Source organism: Fistularia commersonii, chromosome 12 (assembly GCF_037954325.1).
Source record: "Fistularia commersonii isolate RoL2024-O1a breed Wild chromosome 12, RoL_Fcom_v1.0, whole genome shotgun sequence".
Lineage (NCBI taxonomy): Eukaryota > Metazoa > Chordata > Actinopteri > Syngnathiformes > Fistulariidae > Fistularia > Fistularia commersonii.
In genome coordinates, this window is record NC_141295.1 from 7,787,423 (window position 1) to 7,808,088 (window position 20,666).

General features: G+C 41.6%; 1 protein-coding gene across 1 annotated transcript; it reads right to left on the reverse strand.

The window, feature by feature from the left end:
- Positions 1–7,765: 7,765 nt before the first annotated feature.
- LOC147228669 (uncharacterized) lies at positions 7,766–20,500 on the reverse strand. The gene is made up of 9 exons (XM_086156649.1): positions 20,455–20,500; positions 16,027–16,079; positions 15,451–15,489; positions 14,405–14,485; positions 11,612–12,319; positions 9,031–9,239; positions 8,633–8,694; positions 8,409–8,551; positions 7,766–8,319 (listed from the first exon to the last, which is right to left on the reverse strand). The coding sequence occupies exons 2-9, from the start codon at positions 16,058–16,060 to the stop codon at positions 8,165–8,167; spliced, it is 1,431 nt and encodes a 476-aa protein (XP_086012775.1). The 5' UTR covers positions 16,061–16,079; positions 20,455–20,500; the 3' UTR covers positions 7,766–8,164.
- Between the last annotated feature and the right edge of the window lie 166 nt (positions 20,501–20,666).

A 20,666-nucleotide genomic window follows, 5' to 3' on the forward strand; every position in this document is an offset into this window, starting at 1 on the left:
ACAGTACAGAGTGAGGGAAAAATTCCCGCCAGCACCGCTATACAAAAAAAAAAAAACACTGACGTAGAGGTTAACGTCAAGTTAGCTGTACAGTCGTGAAAAACTAAAACAAGTCCCAAACCTTGTCATAAAGTGCCATACATTTCCTGAGAGTAGATACAAATAAAACATATGTAAACTAGAATGTAAACTCAATAAAACTAATGAGATCACCTATCTCAACACTGACAACTGGCTTTCCTGTGCCATATCACTTCATGTATATTTAGGCATCATATAGCCCCTGGGCCACATTTGGCCCTGTTGCCAGTCCCAGACTGCCCATACTTAGTCAATAGAAAATTAGGGATCATATGTTAATAATACCTGCAATATGTCACTGCTATATTTCGAAGGTGCCATACACCGGATGTCCTTCCTGACGCAACCCTCTGCATTTATCCGGGCTTGGGACTGGCTCAGGGAGACACTGCTCCGTTCCCCCTCAAGGCAGGCTTGGGGAAACATGGGCCAGTGCCGCCCTGAGGCTGCATTATAAAAAATAGTGATACATAATAAAAGAGAATTAAAGAAATAAACTGGTTTTAGTAGGTGTATTCGCCATGAAGAAATCATTCGAACATGCAGGAGGTGGCAGAGGAGATTGGCAGAGGGAGGAGGTTGGGGGGGGATTTCATTTTGTGTTCTATCGCACAACTAAACTTACTTGCAACACATTTAATGTTCCAGTGTACTGTTAAATTTAACCTGCAGTGAATGGAAGTTAAGTTAGGCAAACATGGTAACAATGGAGTGAATGGAAGTCCTCTTTTTAAAATAATCAGGTCATTTGGCTTTGAATGACTCTTCCAATGCCCCTTTCGTTGATGCTCCTGCTGTCTGCCGCACCAAAATCTGGGAATGTCTCATGCACTCCCATCAATTATGCACAGTATCTCGGCAACAACAACTTTTGCCTCTGTTCATTGACGAGTCGACAACAAGAACAGCTATTTCAATGATTGTTGCTGGGCTGCCAGGTGTGTCTGACTTTTTTCTTTGCAAATGTCTTTCTCCGTTTCCATCCCTGCACTGATTCCACCACCAATGGTCCTTATCTACTTTCCTACCAAATGACACACTAAGTGCTATTCTACGCATTTCCCTGATTACCTTTGTCGCAGTTGTCATGTCACCAATAAGCTTCTCCTGACAACCCAAATTATGTCTGACCTCCTACCTAAAAATCACCTACACCCTTCCTCCAAAAATCCTCCTTTAAGACAACTCCCAAGCCATTTTTCTTGCCATCAATACCATGTTTGCCTAACTTAACTCCTTCTGGTCTCGTGTACCAGTAAAACTGGTTCAACACTTGTTGAGATGGAATTCAGGATTTTAATTTCAAAGGATTCAAAAGATAAGATGTCATTACCATCATATGGGCAGTAAGGTAACATGTTTTTTGAATTGGTCGTATTCTGGACCCTCTGGATATGGGGTGGTGTGGCTCAGGGTGTTAGAGTGGTCGTACTGGCAACTGTACATTCTTGGTTTGATTCCTGTGCTCCTCCAAGCTTGTTGAAGTGTTGTTGAGCACCGAACACTGAACCCCCAACCGCTCCCATGGTGCTGCGAGGCGGCTGCCAACTGCTCATGGTTCGTCCATTATCGGTTAAAATCCAATAAATAATTAATTCATAAGATATTAATAAAGTTTATTAAAAATAAAAAGCAAAGCGGTCAAGTTGGTCAATTATTTGAGAATTTTGTTTTTCTATCAAATATTAGGTTGGCTGTATTTAGGATATCTTGTTTTGTTTAACAAATATTGGTTTTCTGTGCATGAGTGCACAAGTGGCCTTGACCCATTGACAAAAAGAAAATAGCCTTTTAGATACAAGTTGTAAAATAGGGCATTATGCACTTTGCAAGCTAAATAAATAAATAAAAGAGTACCATTCCACAATTTAAAAACTGGGCAGCTCTTCAAAATTACAGTAGAGTTAAGGCAATAACTGAGAACTGTAATTTTTTTTTGTTTCATAATGGAGTCCTCCTCTAATGTATCATGTACATTTAACATATATTAGTTCAACTTCTGGAATTTCTGATATCATACTTCCAGAGTTTTCTAATAACTAGCTAAAATTCCTAGCGAATTAGCACATAGCACCAAGGAAACGTGACCCACAAAAAATCAAATCGATCCTCAGATTAAAAGAAGAAAACAGGAACATTGGTTCATTCTGATCTTCTTCTTCTTCTTCTTTCGGCTTTTCCCGTCAGGGGTCGCCACAGCGAGTCAACTTTCTCCATCTATCCCTATTCTCTGAATCTTCCTCTCTCACACCAACTACTTTCATATCCTCTCTCACTACGTCCATAAATCTTCTCTTTGATCTTCCTCGAGATTTCTTGCCTGGCAGCTCCTATTCCAGCATCCGTCTACCAATATATTCACTATCTCTTCTCTGTACATGACCGAACCATCTCAGTCTGGCTTCTCTGACCTTCTCTCCAAAACATCAAACATGTGCCGTCCCTCTGATAGACTCATTCCTGATCCTATCCATCCTGGTCACTCCCAAAGAGAACCTCAACATCTTCATCTCTGCAACCTCTAGTTCTGCCTGCTGTCTTTTGGTCATTGTAACAGTTTCTAGTCCATACATCATCGCTGGTCTCACCACTGTCTTGTACACCCTTCCTTTTATTCTGGCTGAAAGTCTTCTATCACATAGTACTTCTGACACTTTTATCCACCCATTCCAACCTGCTTGGACCTATGCTTCACCTCTTTTCCGCACTCTCCGTTGCTCTGGACTGTTGACCCTAAGTACCTGAAATCCTCCAGCTTCTTGATCTCCACTCCCTGTAGCCTCACCGTTCCACCTGAGTTCCCCTCATTCACACACATATATTCTGTCTTGCTGCGACTAACTTTCAATCCTCTCCTTTCCAGAGCATACCTCCACCTCTCTAGATTTTCCTTTACCTGTTGTCTGCTCTCACTCCAAATTACAATGTCATCCGCAAACATCATGGTCCATGGGGATTCCTGTCTAACCTCATCTGTCAGCCTATCCATCACCATTGCGAACAAGAAGGGGCTCAGAGCTGATCCCTGATGGAGTCCCACCTCCACCTTGAACTTCTCTGTTACCCCTACAGCACACCGTACCAGTGTCTCACAGCTAGCATACATGTCCTGCACCAGTCTAACATACTTCTCTGCCACTCCAGACTTCCTCATACAATACCAGAGCTCCTCTCTTGGCACCCTGTCATATGCCTTTTCTAGGTCTACAAAAACACAATGCAGCTCCCTCTGGCCTTCTCTGTACTTTTCTATTAGCATTCTCAACGCAAATACTCCATCTGTAGTACTCTTTCTAGGCATAAAGCCTAGAGATAGTGCTGTTCACAGATGCTGACTTCTGCTCTCAGCGTAGTTTCCACTACTCTTTCCCATAACTTCATTGTATGGTTCATCAACTTTATCTCTCTATAGTTGCCACAATTCTGCACATCCCCTTTATTCTTAAAAATAGGCACCATCACACTTTGTCTCCATTTTTCAGGCATCTTCTCACTCTCTAAGATCCTGTTGAATAATCTAGTCAGAAAATCTACCGCTGCCTCTCCTAGACACTTCCACACCTCCACAGGTATATCATCAGGGCCAACTGCTTTTCCACTCTTCATCCTCTTCAATGCCTTCCTCACTTCACTTTTACTAATTTTTGCAACTTTGTGGTCTACAATAGTCACCTCTTCTACCCTTGCCTCTCTTTCATTTTCCACATTCATCAGCTCTTCAAAGTACTCTTTCCATCTTCCCATCACTCTTCTAGCATGTGTCAATACATTTCCCTCTCTGTCCTTAATCACCCGGACCTGTTGTACATCCTTTCCATCTTTATCTCTCTGTTTCGCCAACCTGTACAGATCATTCTCACCCTCCTTGCAATCCAACCAAGCATACAAGTCATCACAAGCCCTTTGTTTTGCCTTTGCTACCTCTATCTTTACCATTCGCCGCATCTCCCTGAACTCCTGTCTGTTCTCTTCAGTCCTCTCAGTATCCCACTTCTTCTTCGCGAACCGCTTTCTCTGTATACACTCTTGCACTTCCTCATTCCACCACCAAGTCTCCTTATCTACTTTCCTTCCAGATGACACACCAAGTACTCTTCTACCTGTCTCCCTGATAACACTAGCTGTTGTTGTCCAATCATCTGAAAGCTCACCCTGACCACCCAGACCTTTTCTCAACTCCTCCCTGAAAACCATGCAACACTCCTCCCTTTTCAGCTTCCACCACTTTGTCCTCTGCTCCTACAAACCACCATCCTATGCTGTCTGGCTATACTCTCACCTACAACTACTTTGCAGTCACTGATCTCTTTCAGGTTACCTCATCTATACAAGATGTAGTCTACCTGCGTGCTCCTACCTCCGCTCTTATAAGTTACCCTATGCTCCTGTTTTTTCTGGAAAAAGGTATTCACTACAGCCATTTCCATCCTTTTTGCAAAATCTACCACCATCTATCCCTCTGCATTCCTATCCTGGATACCAAATCTGCCCATCCCTTCTTCATCCCCTCTATTGCCTTCACCAACATGTCCATTGAAGTCTGCACCAATTACCACTCTCTCATTTCTGGGTATATTCTGCATCACTTCATCTAACTCATTCCAGAACTTCTCCTTCTCTTCAGATTCACATCCCACCTGTGGGGCATAGCCACTAACAACATTGAGCATCACACCTTCAATTTCCAGTTTCAGACTCATAATTCTATCTGACATTCTTTTCACCTCTAGGACGTTCCTTACGAACTCCTCTTTCAAGATAATTCCTATTCCATTTCTCTTGTCAGTACCATAATAGTACAACTTAAAGCCTGCTCTTAGACTACTGGCTTACCCTTCCACCTGGTCTCCTGGACAAACAGTATTCTACCTTCCTTCTCTGCATCATGTCAACCAATTCTCTACCTTTTCCTGTCATAGTCCCAATATTCAGAGTACCTACTCTCAGTCCCAGGCTCTTTCCTTTCCTCCTCTCTCTCTGCTTCCGAACGCGCACTCCTCTTCTTCTTGTTCTTGTTCTTCGACCCACGTTGGAACGTTGGTCCATTCTGATGATAGCCTTTCAAATCTTTCAACTGGATTTGTGTAATTGTATACAACTAGCTTTGGTTCTGGGCCCTCTTTCGGTTCTAGACCCTCTCCTCCTCTTGCTGTACACAACATCAGTTGGTTCTGTCATTCGCTCACATGGCTTCTCTCACCACTGCTATGCCGACGACAAAAAGCTGATCCTGTCCTTCCCTCTGTCAGACACACAGCTGGAAACCCAAATTACAGCTTGCCTGTCCGACACCTCAGATTGGATGGCTACTAACCACCTGAAGCTCAACCTAGACAAGACTGAGCTGCTCTTTCTCTCTGGGAAAGGTTGTCCACACAGAGACCTGGCCATCACCATCGACAACACCATGGCCAACCACTATTCCGAGAAACCTGGGTGTGGTCCTAGTTAACCAATTGTCATTCTCAGCGAATGTCACAGCAGTTTCACGTTCCTGCAGATTCCTCCTCTACAACATCAGGAAGATTCGCAGATTCCTCACAGAGGATATAGCGCAGATACTCATCCAGGTTCTAGTCATCTCTCGTTTGGACTATTGCAACTCCCTCCTTGCCGGTGCCCAAGCAGTAACCATCGGGCCTCTGGAGCTTATTCAGAAAGTGGCAAACCGCCTGCCTGGCAGACCCTGGAGCTCACCTACCTGGCAGTGAATGGGACAGCCACGTCCTATCTCCAGGATATGGTCAAGCCACAGGTCCCTACCCATCCCCTCCAATCTGCCACTTCACGGCGACTTTCCTCCCCATCACTCAGAGCCCCTGGCTGCCGCTCGAACCAGTCTCGGCTCTTCTTGGTCTTGGCTCCTCAGTGGTGGAACGAACTCCCGAAAAAGGTCATAACAGCAGGGTCACTGCCCATCTTTCGCCGGGAGCTGAAAACATACCTCTTCATCAGGCACTACCCAACTAATAGCACTTAACCCCAACCCCCCCGGAAAATTAATGTATGATGAAATGAATGTATGTTTGTATATGGTTTTGAGATGGCTATTAGGTTGAGTGGTCACTTCTGACTTCCGACAGCTGGTACTTCAGATCTTCGGTGACTGAATTGCACTTTTTGTAAGTCGCTTTGGATAAAAGCGTCTGCCAAATGACTGTAATGTAATGTAATGTTTGCATTTGTTGGTTAAGAGTGATCTTGCACCAGTGTTTTCACCCAGTAGATGGTCCCCTTTTCTGCAAAAACTAACAACCAATATCACTCTGTTCTTTTTTTCTGTTCTCGCTTTAACAGCGACAGTAAAAGCAGCAAATCAAACACAATTTACAATATTAAATGAGCAATTACAACAAAATATTTAGATCTTGAATAGTTTCAATTGGCACTGAAGATTGAAAAAAAATCATATTTACCAAATTCAAATTCCCTCTGCTTAAATACACCTGTCTTCTTCTTCTTCTTCTTCTTTCAGCTTTTCCCATCAGGGCTCGCCACAGCGAGTCAACTTTCTCCATCTAACCCTATTCTCTGTATCTTCCTCTCTCACACCAACTACCTTCATATCCTCTCTCACTACGTCCATAAATCTTCTCTTTGGTCTTCCTCGAGACCTCTTGCCTGGCAGCTCCAATTCCAGCATCCGTCTACCAATATATTCACTATCTCTTCTCTGTACATGACCGAACCATCTCAGTCTGGCTTCTCTGACCTTCTCTCCAAAACATCGGACGTGTGCCGTCCCTCTGATAGACTCATTCCTGATCCTATCCATCCTGGTCACTCCCAAAGAGAACCTCAACATCTTCATCTCTGCAACCTTTAGTTCTGCCTGCTGTCTTTTGGTCATTGTAACAGTTTCTAGTCCATACATCATCGCTGGTCTCACCACTGTCTTGTACACCTTTCCTTTTATTCTGGCCGATAGTCTTCTATCACATAGTACCCCTGACACTTTTCTCCACCCATTCCAACCTGCTTGGACCCGTCTCTTCACCTCTTTTCCGCACTCTCCGTTGCTCTGGACTGTTGACCCTAAGTACCTGAAATCCTCCAGCTTCTTGATCTCCACTCCCTGTAGCCTCACCGCTCCACCCGAGTTCCTCTCGTTCACACACATATATTCTGTCTTGCTGCGACTAACTTTCAATCCTCTCCTTTCCAGAGCATACCTCCGACTCTCTAGATTTTCCTCTACCTGTTGTCTGCTCTCCCTACAGATCACAATGTCATCTGCAAACATCATGGTCCATGGGGATTCCTGTCTAACCTCATCTGTCAGCCTATCCATCACCATTGCGAACAAGAAGGGGCTCAGAGCTGATCCCTGATGGAGTCTCACCTCCACCTTGAACTTCTCTGTTACCCCTACAGCACACCGTACCAGTGTCTCACAGCTAGCATTGTTAAATGGTCATGCATTTTCCTCAAGGTAAATAACACATAATTGAGAGCAAATGTTCAAATTTAGCTTTGACCTAATCATGTCAAATTGGGGTTAAAAACTTAAGTTGGAATCAACTTTTGATCCAAGGGAACATTTTATTTTATTTCATTTTATTTTCAGTTTAAAAAGGATTTCATCCCATAGACATGTTACTCATCATTTTCAAGCTACAGTGCACTTTAGGCCATAATACAATAGTTTGACCTTTCCAAGTCAATTACCACCCAAGATCTGATTTCTATTTCTATGGACCTCTGTGCTGAAAATGTTTCGTTTGACGAACATAAAACTGTTCCTGTCAGTGAATTGTGGCCCTGATTTAGTGCTCTCAACTTGGAATAAACATTCTTTGTATGCACTGTATATGTTTCGTCTCTTTCAATTTTGCGTTTTATGCTTTAATTGTGCAACAAAGTAAAACATATAAATTTATATTGTTTCATTCCCCTTTTTTATCTTGAAGTTAAGTGACTTTTTAATTGTACTTCGGCAAAACATCATAGAAATGCAATACAGAATGCCATTAAAAAATACAAGGTCATATACATAGAAAAACCAAATCTAACAGAAAGTCATTGTAATTGTTTAATCATGCATATTTTTATTCAGTTGAACTTTGCTTATTCCCCCTTGAAATCAATATAACCCTGTGGCGGAATTGCCGTCTACTTCAAAAACAACCACTGAATCTGTCAGCATTTGTATGACAGCCATTAGTATCACAAAGAAAATCGTCAGTGAGAGAATTCTGATAGGAGGAGTGTTACTCGCTGATGATGCTGTTGATAGCTCTGAAATGTTACAGAGAAATTGAACAGATTAATTGTAAAATCAAATGTATTTCTTTACATGCTGTCTTTTAACACTTCCGGAAACTTACCAGCTGTAATGCTGCCTGGTACAATGTTCAGGATGCTGGAGTTCCCAAGTTCCTGGCTAAGTCCTGAAGTTATTTCAGTGGTAGATGGGACAGAGTCTTTATCTTTGAACACAAGAATCATGTTGACCTCTATTGATCCACTCCTATATCATAAAAGAAAGATTATAAAAGAGGAAGTAAAGGGTATGGTTTGTGCTTAGTAAATTATTAAATTGTAGTCTTACCTGAATGACTCCACAATGGATCGTCGAAAATCTTGAAAGAGCTTGATGCATGCTTTATTAACCTGAAAGGTATTGTAAATGTCATTGGCATATAGGGGCAATATGAAGCATATTTAAGAATGATATTCTTGTTTCTAAAGTCAATTTTGAAATACTCTGATCAATCTGGTCTTTATCTGAAAGAAAAAAATTATTAAAAAGCTTGGCATCATTTTGATGAACCTTGAACCAGCCTCAGAGGTAACACACCAATATTTACAAAGATATTGAAAAAATGATTGCATTTACAATATTAGTGGTATCTTTGCCTCAAAGGTCCATAATAACGACTCAGACTATGGCTAGACTTGGAATAGAGATCTTTGTTGCAGGAGCACATGATTATAGGAAATAGTTACCTCTGTGGTCACCAATGTAGCCAATTTCTGAAATGCTGATGAGGATGAATTTAAAAGATCTGATGTGAAAGTTTCGTTACGAAGGAAACTAAGCAACACAGTTGCCTCAGTGGCTGAAGGAGGGTCTGTTGATAGGGTCTCAGGTGGTGCCGCTGTGGTGACAGTCATAATTGGATTGGTTGTGGGGGCTTTTGAGTGGGATGTCCCCTCTGTAACAAATAAGTTGACAGTAGATATTTGCATAGCATAACTTTTGACACTGTTGGCGTGACAGAATCTTTGGTAGTGTCAATAGTTGTTCTTGATAACAAATGACTTGGGGAAAAAATACAGCAAGTGAATTTTCAGTGACAAGTAAAGAAATTGCATTCAGGCACAGAAAAGTGAACAAACACCATTATTTGATTTCATATTTGTCAATAATCATCTAATGTTAATATTCACTAAAAAAAGGAAGGGCATCTAGCATAAAACTTGTGAAACAAGCAAAATGAACCTAAGAATCTCATACTGGATCGGTCAAGGCTCATGAAGGACAGGTTGGCAAAACAGACAGATAGAGATGGAAAGGATGTGCAGCAGGTCTGGGTGACTAAAGATACAGAGAGAAATGTATTGACAGATGCCAGAAGAGTGATGGGATGATGGAAGGACTACTTTGAAGAGCTGATGAATGAGGAAAATGAAAGAGAGGCAAGGGTAGAAGAGGTGACTATTATTATAGACTACAAAGTAGCAGAGGTAAAAGGTAGAAGACTATCGGCCAGAATTAGAAGACTATCGGCCAGAATAAAAGGAAAGGTGTACAAGACAGTGGTGAGACCAGCAATGATGTATGGACTAGAAACTGTTACAATGACCAAAAGACAGCAGGCAGAACTAGAGGTTGCAGAGATGAAGATGTTGAGGTTCTCTCTGGGAGTGGCCAGGATGGATAGGATCAGGAATGAGTCTATCAGAGGGACGGCACATGTCCGATGTTTTGGAGAGAAGGTCAGAGAAGCCAGACTGAGATGGTTCGGTCATGTACAGAGAAGAGATAGTGAATATATTGGTAGACGGATGCTGGAATTGGAGCTGCCAGGCAAGAGGTCTCGAGGAAGACCAAAGAGAAGATTTATGGATGTAGTGAGAGAGGATATGAAGGTAGTTGGTGTGAGAGAGGAAGATACAGAGAATAGGGTTAGATGGAGAAAGTTGACTCGCTGTGGCGACCCCTGACGGGAAAAGCCGAAAGAAGAAGAAGAAGAAAGTAGCAGAGGTAAATAAAAGTGAAGTAAGGAGGGCATGGAAGATGATGAGGAGTGGACAGGCAGTTTGGTCCTGGTTATATACCCGTAGAGGTGTGGAAGTGTCTAGGAGAGGCAGTGGTAGATTTTCTGACTTGATTATTCAACAGGATCTTAGAGAGCGAGAAGATGCCTGAAGAAGGGAGATGAAGTGTGATGGCGCTTATGTGGCTCTAAGTATGTTAGACTGGTGCAGGACATGTATGCTAGCTGTGAGACAGTGGTGCGGTGTGGATTAGGGTTAAATGAGAAGTTCAAGGTGGAGGTGGACTTCATCAGGGATCAGCTCTGAGCTCTTTCTTGTTTGCAGCGGTGATAGACAGGCTGACAGACAAGGTTAGACAGGAATGTTTGATGTTTGTAGACGACATTGTAGACGACATTGTGATCTGTAGTGAGAGCAGGGAACAGTTGAGGAAAATCTTGAGAGGTGGCGGTATGATCTGGAAAGGAGAGGAATGAAGGTTAGTTGTAGCAAGACAGAATACATGTGTGTGAATGAGAGGAACCTGAGAGGAACCTGAGAGGAACCTGAGAGGAACCTGAGAGGAACCCGGGAGGAACGGTGAGGCTACAGGGAGTAGAGATCAAGAAGTTGGAGAATCTCAAGTACTTAGGGTCAACAGTCCAGAGCAACAGAAAATGTGGAAAAGAGGTAAAGAAATGGGTTAAAGCAGGTTTTGGATGGGTGAAATGGGTGGAGGGTGAAAAGTGTTGGGGTTAATGTGTGATATAAGAGTCACCCAGAATGAAAGCAAAGGTAAACAAGACAGTTGTGAGACGAGCGACGTTGTGTGGTTTGGAGACAGAGGCACTGAAGAGAAGACAAGAAACATAGCTGGAGGTAGCAGAGATGAAGATGTTGCGATTCTCTCTGGGTTTGGTGAAGATGAATAAGATCAGGAATGAGTCAATCAGAGGAACACCAAATGTTATAAGTTTTGAAAATAAGGTCAGAGAAGCCAGGGTAAGATGGTTTGGTCTTGTACAGAGGAGGGAAAGTGAATATGTGTGTAGGATGCTGACGGTGGAACTGCCAGGCAGGAGGTCTAGAGGAAGACCTAAGAGAAGATTTATAGATGGAGAGAGAGGACATGAAGTTAGTTGGTGTGAGAAAAGAAGATACAGAGAATAGGGTTAGATGGAAAAAGTTGATCTGCTGTGGTGACCTCTGAAGGGAAAAGCCAAAAGGAAACAAAGAAGATACATCAAAAATGTTAAAAGTGATTGTTTTAATCAATCTTAAAATCTTTCTTGATCTTTCATCAATTTTTCTCAAGAATTTTCCTTACCTGGTGTAGCAGTACCTGGCAAAGGCATATTGGTGCCTGGCAATGGCATATCAGTTCCTGGCAATGGCATATCAGTTCCTGGCAATGGCTTTTCAGTTCCTGGCAAAGGCTTTTCAGTTCCTGGCAATGGCTTTTCAGTTCCTGGCAATGGCTTTTCAGTTCCTGGCAATGGCATATCAGTTCCTGGCAATGGCATATCAGTTCCTGGCAATGGCTTTTCAGTTCCTGGCAATGGCACATCAGTTCCTGGCAATGGCTTTTCAGTTCCTGGCAATGGCACATCAGTTCCTGGCAATGGCTTTTCAGTTCCTGGCAATGGCACATCAGTTCCTGGCAATGGCTTTTCAGTTCCTGGCAATGGCACATCAGTTCCTGGCAATGGCATATCAGTTCCTGGCAATGGCACATCAGTTCCTGGCAATGGCACATCAGTTCCTGGCAATGGCTTTTCAGTTCCTGGCAATGGCACATCAGTTCCTGGCAATGGCTTTTCAGTTCCTGGCAATGGCACATCAGTTCCTGGCAATGGCTTTTCAGTTCCTGGCAATGGCACATCAGTTCCTGGCAAAGGCATATCAGTTCCTGGCAGAGGCATATCAGTGCTTGGCAATGGCATATCAGTTCCTGGCAATGGCATATCAGTGCCTGGCAAAGGCATTTCAGTTTCTGGCAATGGCATATCAGTGCTTGGCAATGGTGTATCAATTCCTAGCAATCCAGAAAACAGATGACAAGTAGTAGAGTAGTAACAGGGTTGTTATATAAAATGTCTTAAATATTACTTCCAGCAGTATTTTATCACTGAGTATTGCAGCTGTTGTCACAGTTGAGCAGACAGTGCAGTCAAGTGGCATGTAAACAATAAATTGCAATGTAATTGAAAAAGTAAGTAAATTCAAAGAACCACATTCTGTTGAAAATATTAATGTTAGAAAATAACATCAATATTTATATGATTAACAATCATTCCCAACTGCTGAGCCACAAACTGCAACTTTTCCTGGATCATTTTTATGGGCTATGTAAAATAGAGCAGCTCATCAGCTGGACCATATGGGCTTCAAGCCGACAAGTCCCTATCCCTTGTGGTGAAGAAGGAGAGAGTGACAGACATGTTCTGTTTCTTGCTGGAAGGTGTCCAGATTCCATCAGTCTCAGAGAAGCCAGTGAAGAGCCAGGAAAAGATCTTTAATGGTACCATGAGGGATGTTGGTGGCAACGCTCAAAGCGATCCCCAGAGAACTTGGAACCTGGGTATTGGCATTGGACAAGTCAGGGCTGCTAGGTACATTTAAGTCTGCATATACCAGAATGGCATTCTGCGAAGCTTCCTCTGGCCACTGTTGGTCTATGATGTCCCACTAACCACTGTTGGCCGCTTCAAAACAAAGTTAAGTGGCTTCTTACCTAAGTGGGCAAACCAAGAGGCCTAAGCAGCATAGCCTTGAATGGGAAAAAGAACAAGCTGTGACCTCTCCTCAGTAGTCTGTTGGAGGAGTTTATGGTTAAGTGTGCAAGACGGGTGCTGCTTTATAGTCACTTCAGTGACACCAAAATGTCTTCAGCCATAATTGAAGTGCAAACTGGTTGGAAGTGGAGAGGGCGGAAGTGACGATCCACCAAGCTGAATCACAGTTCCATAACAATGCTCTGGTGGGAGCAGTTGCATCAGGCCATATAGGACTTGGGAGCAACCCTCAATTCAACAAGGAGGAAGGAGAGGCATCAAGGTTCAAGAAGCAGTGGAGGAGGCCCACTTGAGGAGAATGGTCAGGATGTGACAACGGGGGTTGTGGACTAGATGGGACCAGGCACTTGACTGGAAGATCTCTTGACCCAGGCTTTGGAAGGCAAAGCCGCTCCAGATAATGTTCTTGATCCTCACTCCACAATGTCCTCCCCAGCCCATCCCTCCTCTTCTATTGGGGTCTGGCAGGGACACCTGCTCTCACTCTGTGCCAAAGGAGAGGATTGCTAAAGCACATCTAAGCTATAGCCCAAAAGCCCTGGATGAGATGCACAACTGGTGATGCCATGACCAGGTTCTGAAGGTGATAGCCAATTCCCTCAACTCATGAATCTCACTCAGCAGATAGGTATTCCATCGCCGTTGTTAAAGCTGGAGAGAAGCCACACCATCGCCCAAGCCAAGCAGGGGGGCTGCTGACCAAAGCTAGGAACTGCCATCTGAAGGTGGACATGGGCAGACAGCTTCAATTCCCAGATACCATCACAGTGACCCCACTCGGGCTGGGTGTGGTTTTCATGTCACAATCAACAAGGCAGGTGATACTACTCGAGTTGACAGGGTCCTTGGAAGACCAGATGGAGGAATTATTTTGAGGAGCTGGCAGGCAAATGCCGGCGGAGCTGGCAGGCAAATGCCGGAACAACGGGTAGAAATCTCGGTGCACTCCCATCGAGGGTTGGATGCTGAGAATTTGCAGGACAGTCACTCTGCAGGGTTCTCTGGTTGTTGGGAGTAAGGGGACTGCACAATAAGAAAGCCATCAAAAACATCACAGATGCTGCTGAGAAGGTGTCAAGATGTCTGTGGATCCAGGGTGGATCCTGGGGCCACACGAGCTACCCAGACACAACCCGGGGACTGATCACCCCTGGGTAGGTCGCCTGGGCGAGAGTGTCTTATGTCAAGAGGCCTGATAAACCCAATGACCCCAGGTTTCATTTCTGATGATGTGTCTAGGTTGTATCAGATGTATATTAAACCAGTCATGAATAAATATAAATTAACACATGCAGACAGAAATTTCATTTCAAAACCAGAATTACCTGGTATCATGGTGTGTGGGTCTGTTGAGGATTCATTGTATGACCAAGTTACAGTTAATGGATCATCAGTTGAATCAACACCTAAGAAAATCGTTAATAGAAAGGACAACAATTTCTTTAGTTGTTTATACCAGCTAATTTAGCAGTTTACATTTTTTTCTGTGTGCTTGGCTGTGGCTAGTGGCTTCCAATTTCAAATACTAAGAGCTCATAGGTTGGACTGAATTTAAAATTGGATCTATGATGCTAAAGCTGTAAATTTATAATTGTTATTTTACTGTTTTGGAATTATTGGCACGGATACAAAATGAGTTTCCCCTGCAGGGTGGCCGGACTCTCCCTTGGAGATAGGGTGAGAAGTTCGGTCATCCGGGAGGAGCTCGGAGTAGAGCAGATGGTCCTCCACATAGAGAGGAGTCAGGATGCCTCCTTGACACTTCCCGGAGGGAGTAATTCCGGGCATGTCCATCTGGGAGGAGACCGCGGGGAAGACCCAGGGCACGCTGGAGAGACTGTGTCTCCAGGCTGGCCTGGGAACGCCCCGGGTTCCCCTCAGAGGAGCTGGACCATGTGGCTGGGGAGAAGGAGGTCTGGGCCTCACTGCTCCGGGGGTTGCTGCGCCCGCAACCCAACTCCGGATAAGCGGGAGGAGATGGATGGATGGAATTATTGTACTTTTACATTGTAAAGCATTATTCAGTGTTAAAATCCATTAATTCTGTACCATCAATGTAATTGTATCAGCACATCAGTTTATTTGTTTGATGTTTAAAATATAGTGCAATAGATGTTTGTTTCACAGTACATATTCCCACCCTAAATATGAAAACACATTTTGTTTCATTGTACAAAACATTAAAGTGCAACTTGAATGTATTAAATGTTTAGACATCATGGTATATGTTAGCTATTTTTCTTTATGATGAAAATTATAATGACATTGATATCTCAAGCTGAAATGTAATAAACATTACTTAAGTGGTGATCATTCTCTTAGGAGTTGTAATACAATTCATTGTAATCCCTTCTTGAAACTGCTATGGTACCTGTTGTGACACCATTGGCTGACAGTCTTCCAACAAATCCTGTAAAAGAAAATGGAACCATGTTGAAATCCAAATTAAGATTAAACATGATAAATTATTTGTTTATGAAAACATTATAGCAGTAAAGGGGGACAGACCAGAAGAGACTGAAATGTTAAGAAACAATTTTAGCAAATACCCGAATGCATTACATAGAAAATTTGGAAGAATAAATTACAAATATAAGTGTGACGATAAACAGTGCTGAGATTTTAAAATACTGAGTGACTTTCAATTCTGAACAAATGTTAAATTCCCTGATATGTGTTTGATTCAGAACACAATTCCAAGTTATTTTCACATTTTTTAATATGTTTGAAGTTACTTGAGTAACTGGGTAACTCTATCATTGTTTAATTCAACTACTCATCATTTAAGTGCAGCAAATTAAGACTGAAAATATATCTTCAAAATAAAAACTGTACATCTCCATCAGTAATGACAATGCTTCTCCATAAGTACCGTAGAGAACAAATATAAAAATTATGTTTGAATAAGTAGTAGTGACAGACACAAAAAGACATGAACAGAAAATACCTGCTATTAGTAGAATGGAAATGAAAGGTTCCATCCCCTCTGTATTCTTGTTTCTGTGAAATATAAACAACCATTGAAAATTATATTTTGATGTGCTAAAGAAAGGAAAGGCTTCAGACTCATTCTTGAAATCAAATATTTAATTGTAGATATTTAGATGGAGTCTTCCAAACCTCAGAGCAGAAAATGATAAGTATATTTCAACTTATTTTGTAGGTAGGTTACCACAATTTCAATCTTGAGCAGCAAAACAATAATTTACAATCATTTGATGATGATTTGATGATGATGATGATGATGATGATGATGATGATGATGATGATGAAGATGATGTCTGTCATCCTTCCAGGATGACAGACATCATCTATAACCATTCATCTATCACCATTGCAAATAAGAAGGGGCCAGGAGCTGATCCCTGATGGAGTCCACCTCCACCTTGAACTTCTCTGTTACCCCCACAGCACATTGGACCACTATCTCACAGCAAGCATACATATCCTGCACCAGTCTAACATACTTCTCGACCACTCCAGATTTCCTCATACAATACCAGAGTTCCTTTCTTGGCACCCAGTCATATGCATTTTCTAGGTCTACAAAAACACAATGCAGCTCCCTCTGGTCTTCTCTGTAGATCCCTATTAGCATTCTCAAAGCAAATACTCCATCTGTAGTACTCTTTCAATGCATGAAGACATACTTCTGTTCATTCATTCTCTTCAATGCCTTCCTCACTTCACTTTTATTAATCTGTGCTACTTTGAGGTCTACAATTGTCACCTCTTCTACCCTTGCCTCTCTTTCATTTTCCACATTCATCAGCTCTACATAGTACTCTTTCCATCGGCCCATCACTCTTTCAGCATCTGTCAATACATTTCCCTCTCTATCCTTAATTACCCGGACCTGCTGCACATCCTTTCTGTAATATTCTGTGAGAATATATCTGCATTATTTGGATATGTGTTCTCCACTGTGATTGGTCACATGTCAGTTGACAGCTCCAAATCACCAGCCCCGCTGCTAATGAGTCGACGCCTTAGTTCAATCCTCCCAAGCACCCATCACCAGCTCAAACCAAAAACTCAGTCAAAAGGCTACTCACAACATAAGAGCTTTTCACCAAAGCTACCAGAAAAAGTACTATGATAGATCTTCAAAACCACTCTCAGCTCTTCACACAGGACTGAGTATTCGCTTTCAGGACAATAGACATTGGAAACCAGCTGTTGTTGTCCATCCAGCAAACAGTGCAAGATCATACCACATCCAAACACCAGACATCAGTGCAGGAGAAACCGTCCCCACCTGTTGGACTCTAAAGAAACACCTACCGTTCCCACCGGTGATCACTCTGAAGTTCAGCATGCACCTAAAGGGACGGACTGTAACTCAAAATCACCACCAACTACTAGCTACCGTACTCATGTCAAGAAAAAAGTGTTCGCCACAGCCAATTAAATCTCTTTTGCAAAATATACCACCATTTGTCCCTCTGTGCTCCTATCCTGTATACCAAATCTGCCCATCACTTATTCATCCCCTCCCTTGCCTGCACCAACATGCCAATTGAAGTCTGCACCAGTTATTGCTCTCATCTCTGGGGATATTCTTCATCACTTCATCTAGCTCATTCCAGGTCTTCTCCTTCTCCTCAAACTCACATCCCAACTGCGGAGCATAGCCGCTAACAACATTGAACATCACACCTTCAATTTCCAATTTCAGACTCATAGGTCTATCTGACATTCTTTTCACCTCCAGAACGTCCCTACGAAACTCCTCCTCTAGGATAAGTCCTAATCCACTTCTCTACTTGTCAGCACCATGATAGTACAACTTAAAGCCTGCTCCTAAGTTTATAGCCTTACTACTTTTCCACCCAGTCTGCTGGGCACACAGTATATCCACCTTCCTTCTCTGCATCATGTCGACCAACTCTACCTTTTCCTGTCATAGTCCCAATATTCAAAGTCCTTACTCTCAGTCCCAGACTCTTGCCTTTCTTCTTCTCTCTCTGCTTCCAAATGCGCCTTCCTCCTCTCCTTTTTTTGGTACCCTGTAGGTTATCTGTACCAATGGCATTCATGTTAACCTGGGCCTCAACTAATCCGGAAAGATCTGATTATTATGATTGATTCGCATGTTTAGTTTTGGCAAAAGTTTTACGCCGGATGCCCTTCCTGACGCAACCCTCTGCATTCATACGGGCTCGCGAACGGAACGGCTCGGGGAGACACCTGCCCGTGCCACCCTGAGGCTGCATTACTATAACTACTACTACTAGTACTACTACTACTACCACCACTACAATTACTGCTACTACTACTAACAATAATAATAATAATAATATAAATAAATATATCTTTGATATATAAATTGTATATAGATATTATTATAATATTATAATATCTATTCAATATCATTATAATACAATGATGAATATAGCAACAATTTCCTTCGGGATTGATAAAGTTGTTCTTATCTTATCTTATCTTAGCTATGACCATTTTCCATCAAAGGCGCTGTACACATGAGAAGGGATATAAGAATAGGAGACAAATGAATAAAGAAACATGTGATTAAAAGCATCCAATTAACCCACTGGGGAAACCTGGAGAACCCAAGTTGACACAGGGAGAATGTGAAAAATATACATAAAAAGGCCCTCTGTCTGGATCAAACCAGGAACATTCTTGCAGTAAGGTGGAAGTGCTAACTACTATGCTACTGTGCTGGCCAGAAAGACAAAAACAGACTAAACAAACAAAAAAATGATTGACTGATGATATAATGATATCAAGTTAAGAAATTTGTGTCAAGTCACTTTGTGCGTGCTTTGAACACTTCAGATGAATGCTTGCAATGACAATGTTGCCCTTTATTGGAAACCCTTGTAAGGGTTTGCTGCATTGGTAGACGGATAGTCAAATCTCAGCAAGGAATCTTGATTTTTTTGTGAGTATCTAAGTTGAAAGATGGAAACTAATTGTAAGGAAGGAAAAAAGATAGGACGATAGGAAATATTAAATATCACATGGGCGACACAACCAAATGCTTGTGTGTCATCAGAGTTGTGAGTTAGTGAGTTGTTTTTTTTTGTTGTTTTTTTTGTTCTACAGCTGAACAAAAATAATTTTTGCCTTTTTTGAAGTAAATATATATGGGTTGAATTTGACCTTTAACACCATAGATGTTACTATATTGAAATGAGAAAATATATAAAACAAGTTTAACTAAGAGTTGTGTTCTAATACCCATCGGTAATAATAAGGTAACACAAGGACCTTTTATTTATCTATATGATTCTCTTGAGATTCATTTTACATCTATCTTTTATTTAAATCCAGGGGTGAACTAACAAAGAAAGGCCCAGAGGCCAACATCAAAAATATTAACACCAATATTTTCATTGACAATAAAGCCTGAAAAGGTAACCAAGAGATGGGGAACAGATTGGATGAAATATAATTGTTTTTAGTATAATTTACACCTGATTTAAGACACGGGTTGGAACCAACCCCTTAACACATGACTAGGTTGTGAAATCCAACATAGGAGAAGGGTTAAATGTGGTATTCTCGTTTCCTGGGCTGTTGTACTTAAACATTGGAATTGAAGGTGACTCTAAAGAAGTGACAAGCAAGAGAATTAGTATTTGCTATATCAAAGCGTTCCATTTTTAAAATATATTCTCAATCAACCTTCAGCTACCTGAGAAAATGAAATTATATAAAAGAAAAGTCAATTCAATCTCGTAATGAAGGTTGCATAGAGAACAAAAAGGTTGGTTTATTCTATAATTATAACATCTATACATCAATAATTGGCTGTATATGAATTACATTTTTGAAGTCTTATTTTGGGAGGATTATTTCCAAATGAGTTTTCATTTCCCTGTCATTGGATTTACAAATGCATTGACCATTTAATTTACATGAAGAGCAGTCAAAGTATCGGTTGTTTGTTTAAGAGGCCATAGAGAAAATTTGTTGTTTGATTATATCCCCTATGTCACCAGGGATTGAAAAAAAAACATTGCCTTCTAAATCCCTGAGCCAGAAAATCATGAGATACCATACAAACCATGGGAGGAAAAATCAATCTATCATAAAGAATAGTCTGATAATTTAAGGGGATAATGTAAAATTAAAAAATAAAAAACTCCAAAATGTGGACAAGAATCTTAATTCAGAAAAGTCGTAAGAATAAAAAAAAAGTCATCTCATCACCTTATAATTTTCAATAAACAGAAAATGTTACCATATTTGTTATTTTTTCACAATCATCAGTTTTTGCTATCTATAGTTTCAGTTTTTTCACTAAATGTAGCCATTGCAATTTTTTTTCTCAAAACATTGTTGAATACAACCTTGTATTTTAAAGTGTTAATAATAACGTCACTATGCATGTTAGAGTTCTTACCTCAGTTTAACCTCAAGCCCAAACCAGCGATAATGTTCTATACAGCCGTCTGTTCAGTGAATTACTCACACATCACACATCTATCCCTGTTGAGGAAATGCAGACTTAATGCTTGGAAGGTTTTTGTGACAGTGAAGATGTTTTTCTCCTTTGGGGTTGTCACTAAACTTGCAAATCTTGTTCTGTTGGTGCACACAATTCCCCTTTTAATT

Excerpts from the sequence above, each read along its gene's own strand:
- LOC147228669 (XM_086156649.1), bottom strand. The coding sequence starts at position 16,060 with ATGGAACCTTTCATTTCCATTCTACTAATAGCAG. Across the intron at positions 12,320-14,404 it reads CCCACACACCATGATACCAG|GAATTGATACACCATTGCCA; the intron begins GTAATTCTGGTT and ends CTGGATTGCTAG. Across the intron at positions 8,695-9,030 it reads CTACATTGGTGACCACAGAG|GTTAATAAAGCATGCATCAA; the intron begins GTAACTATTTCC and ends AATACCTTTCAG.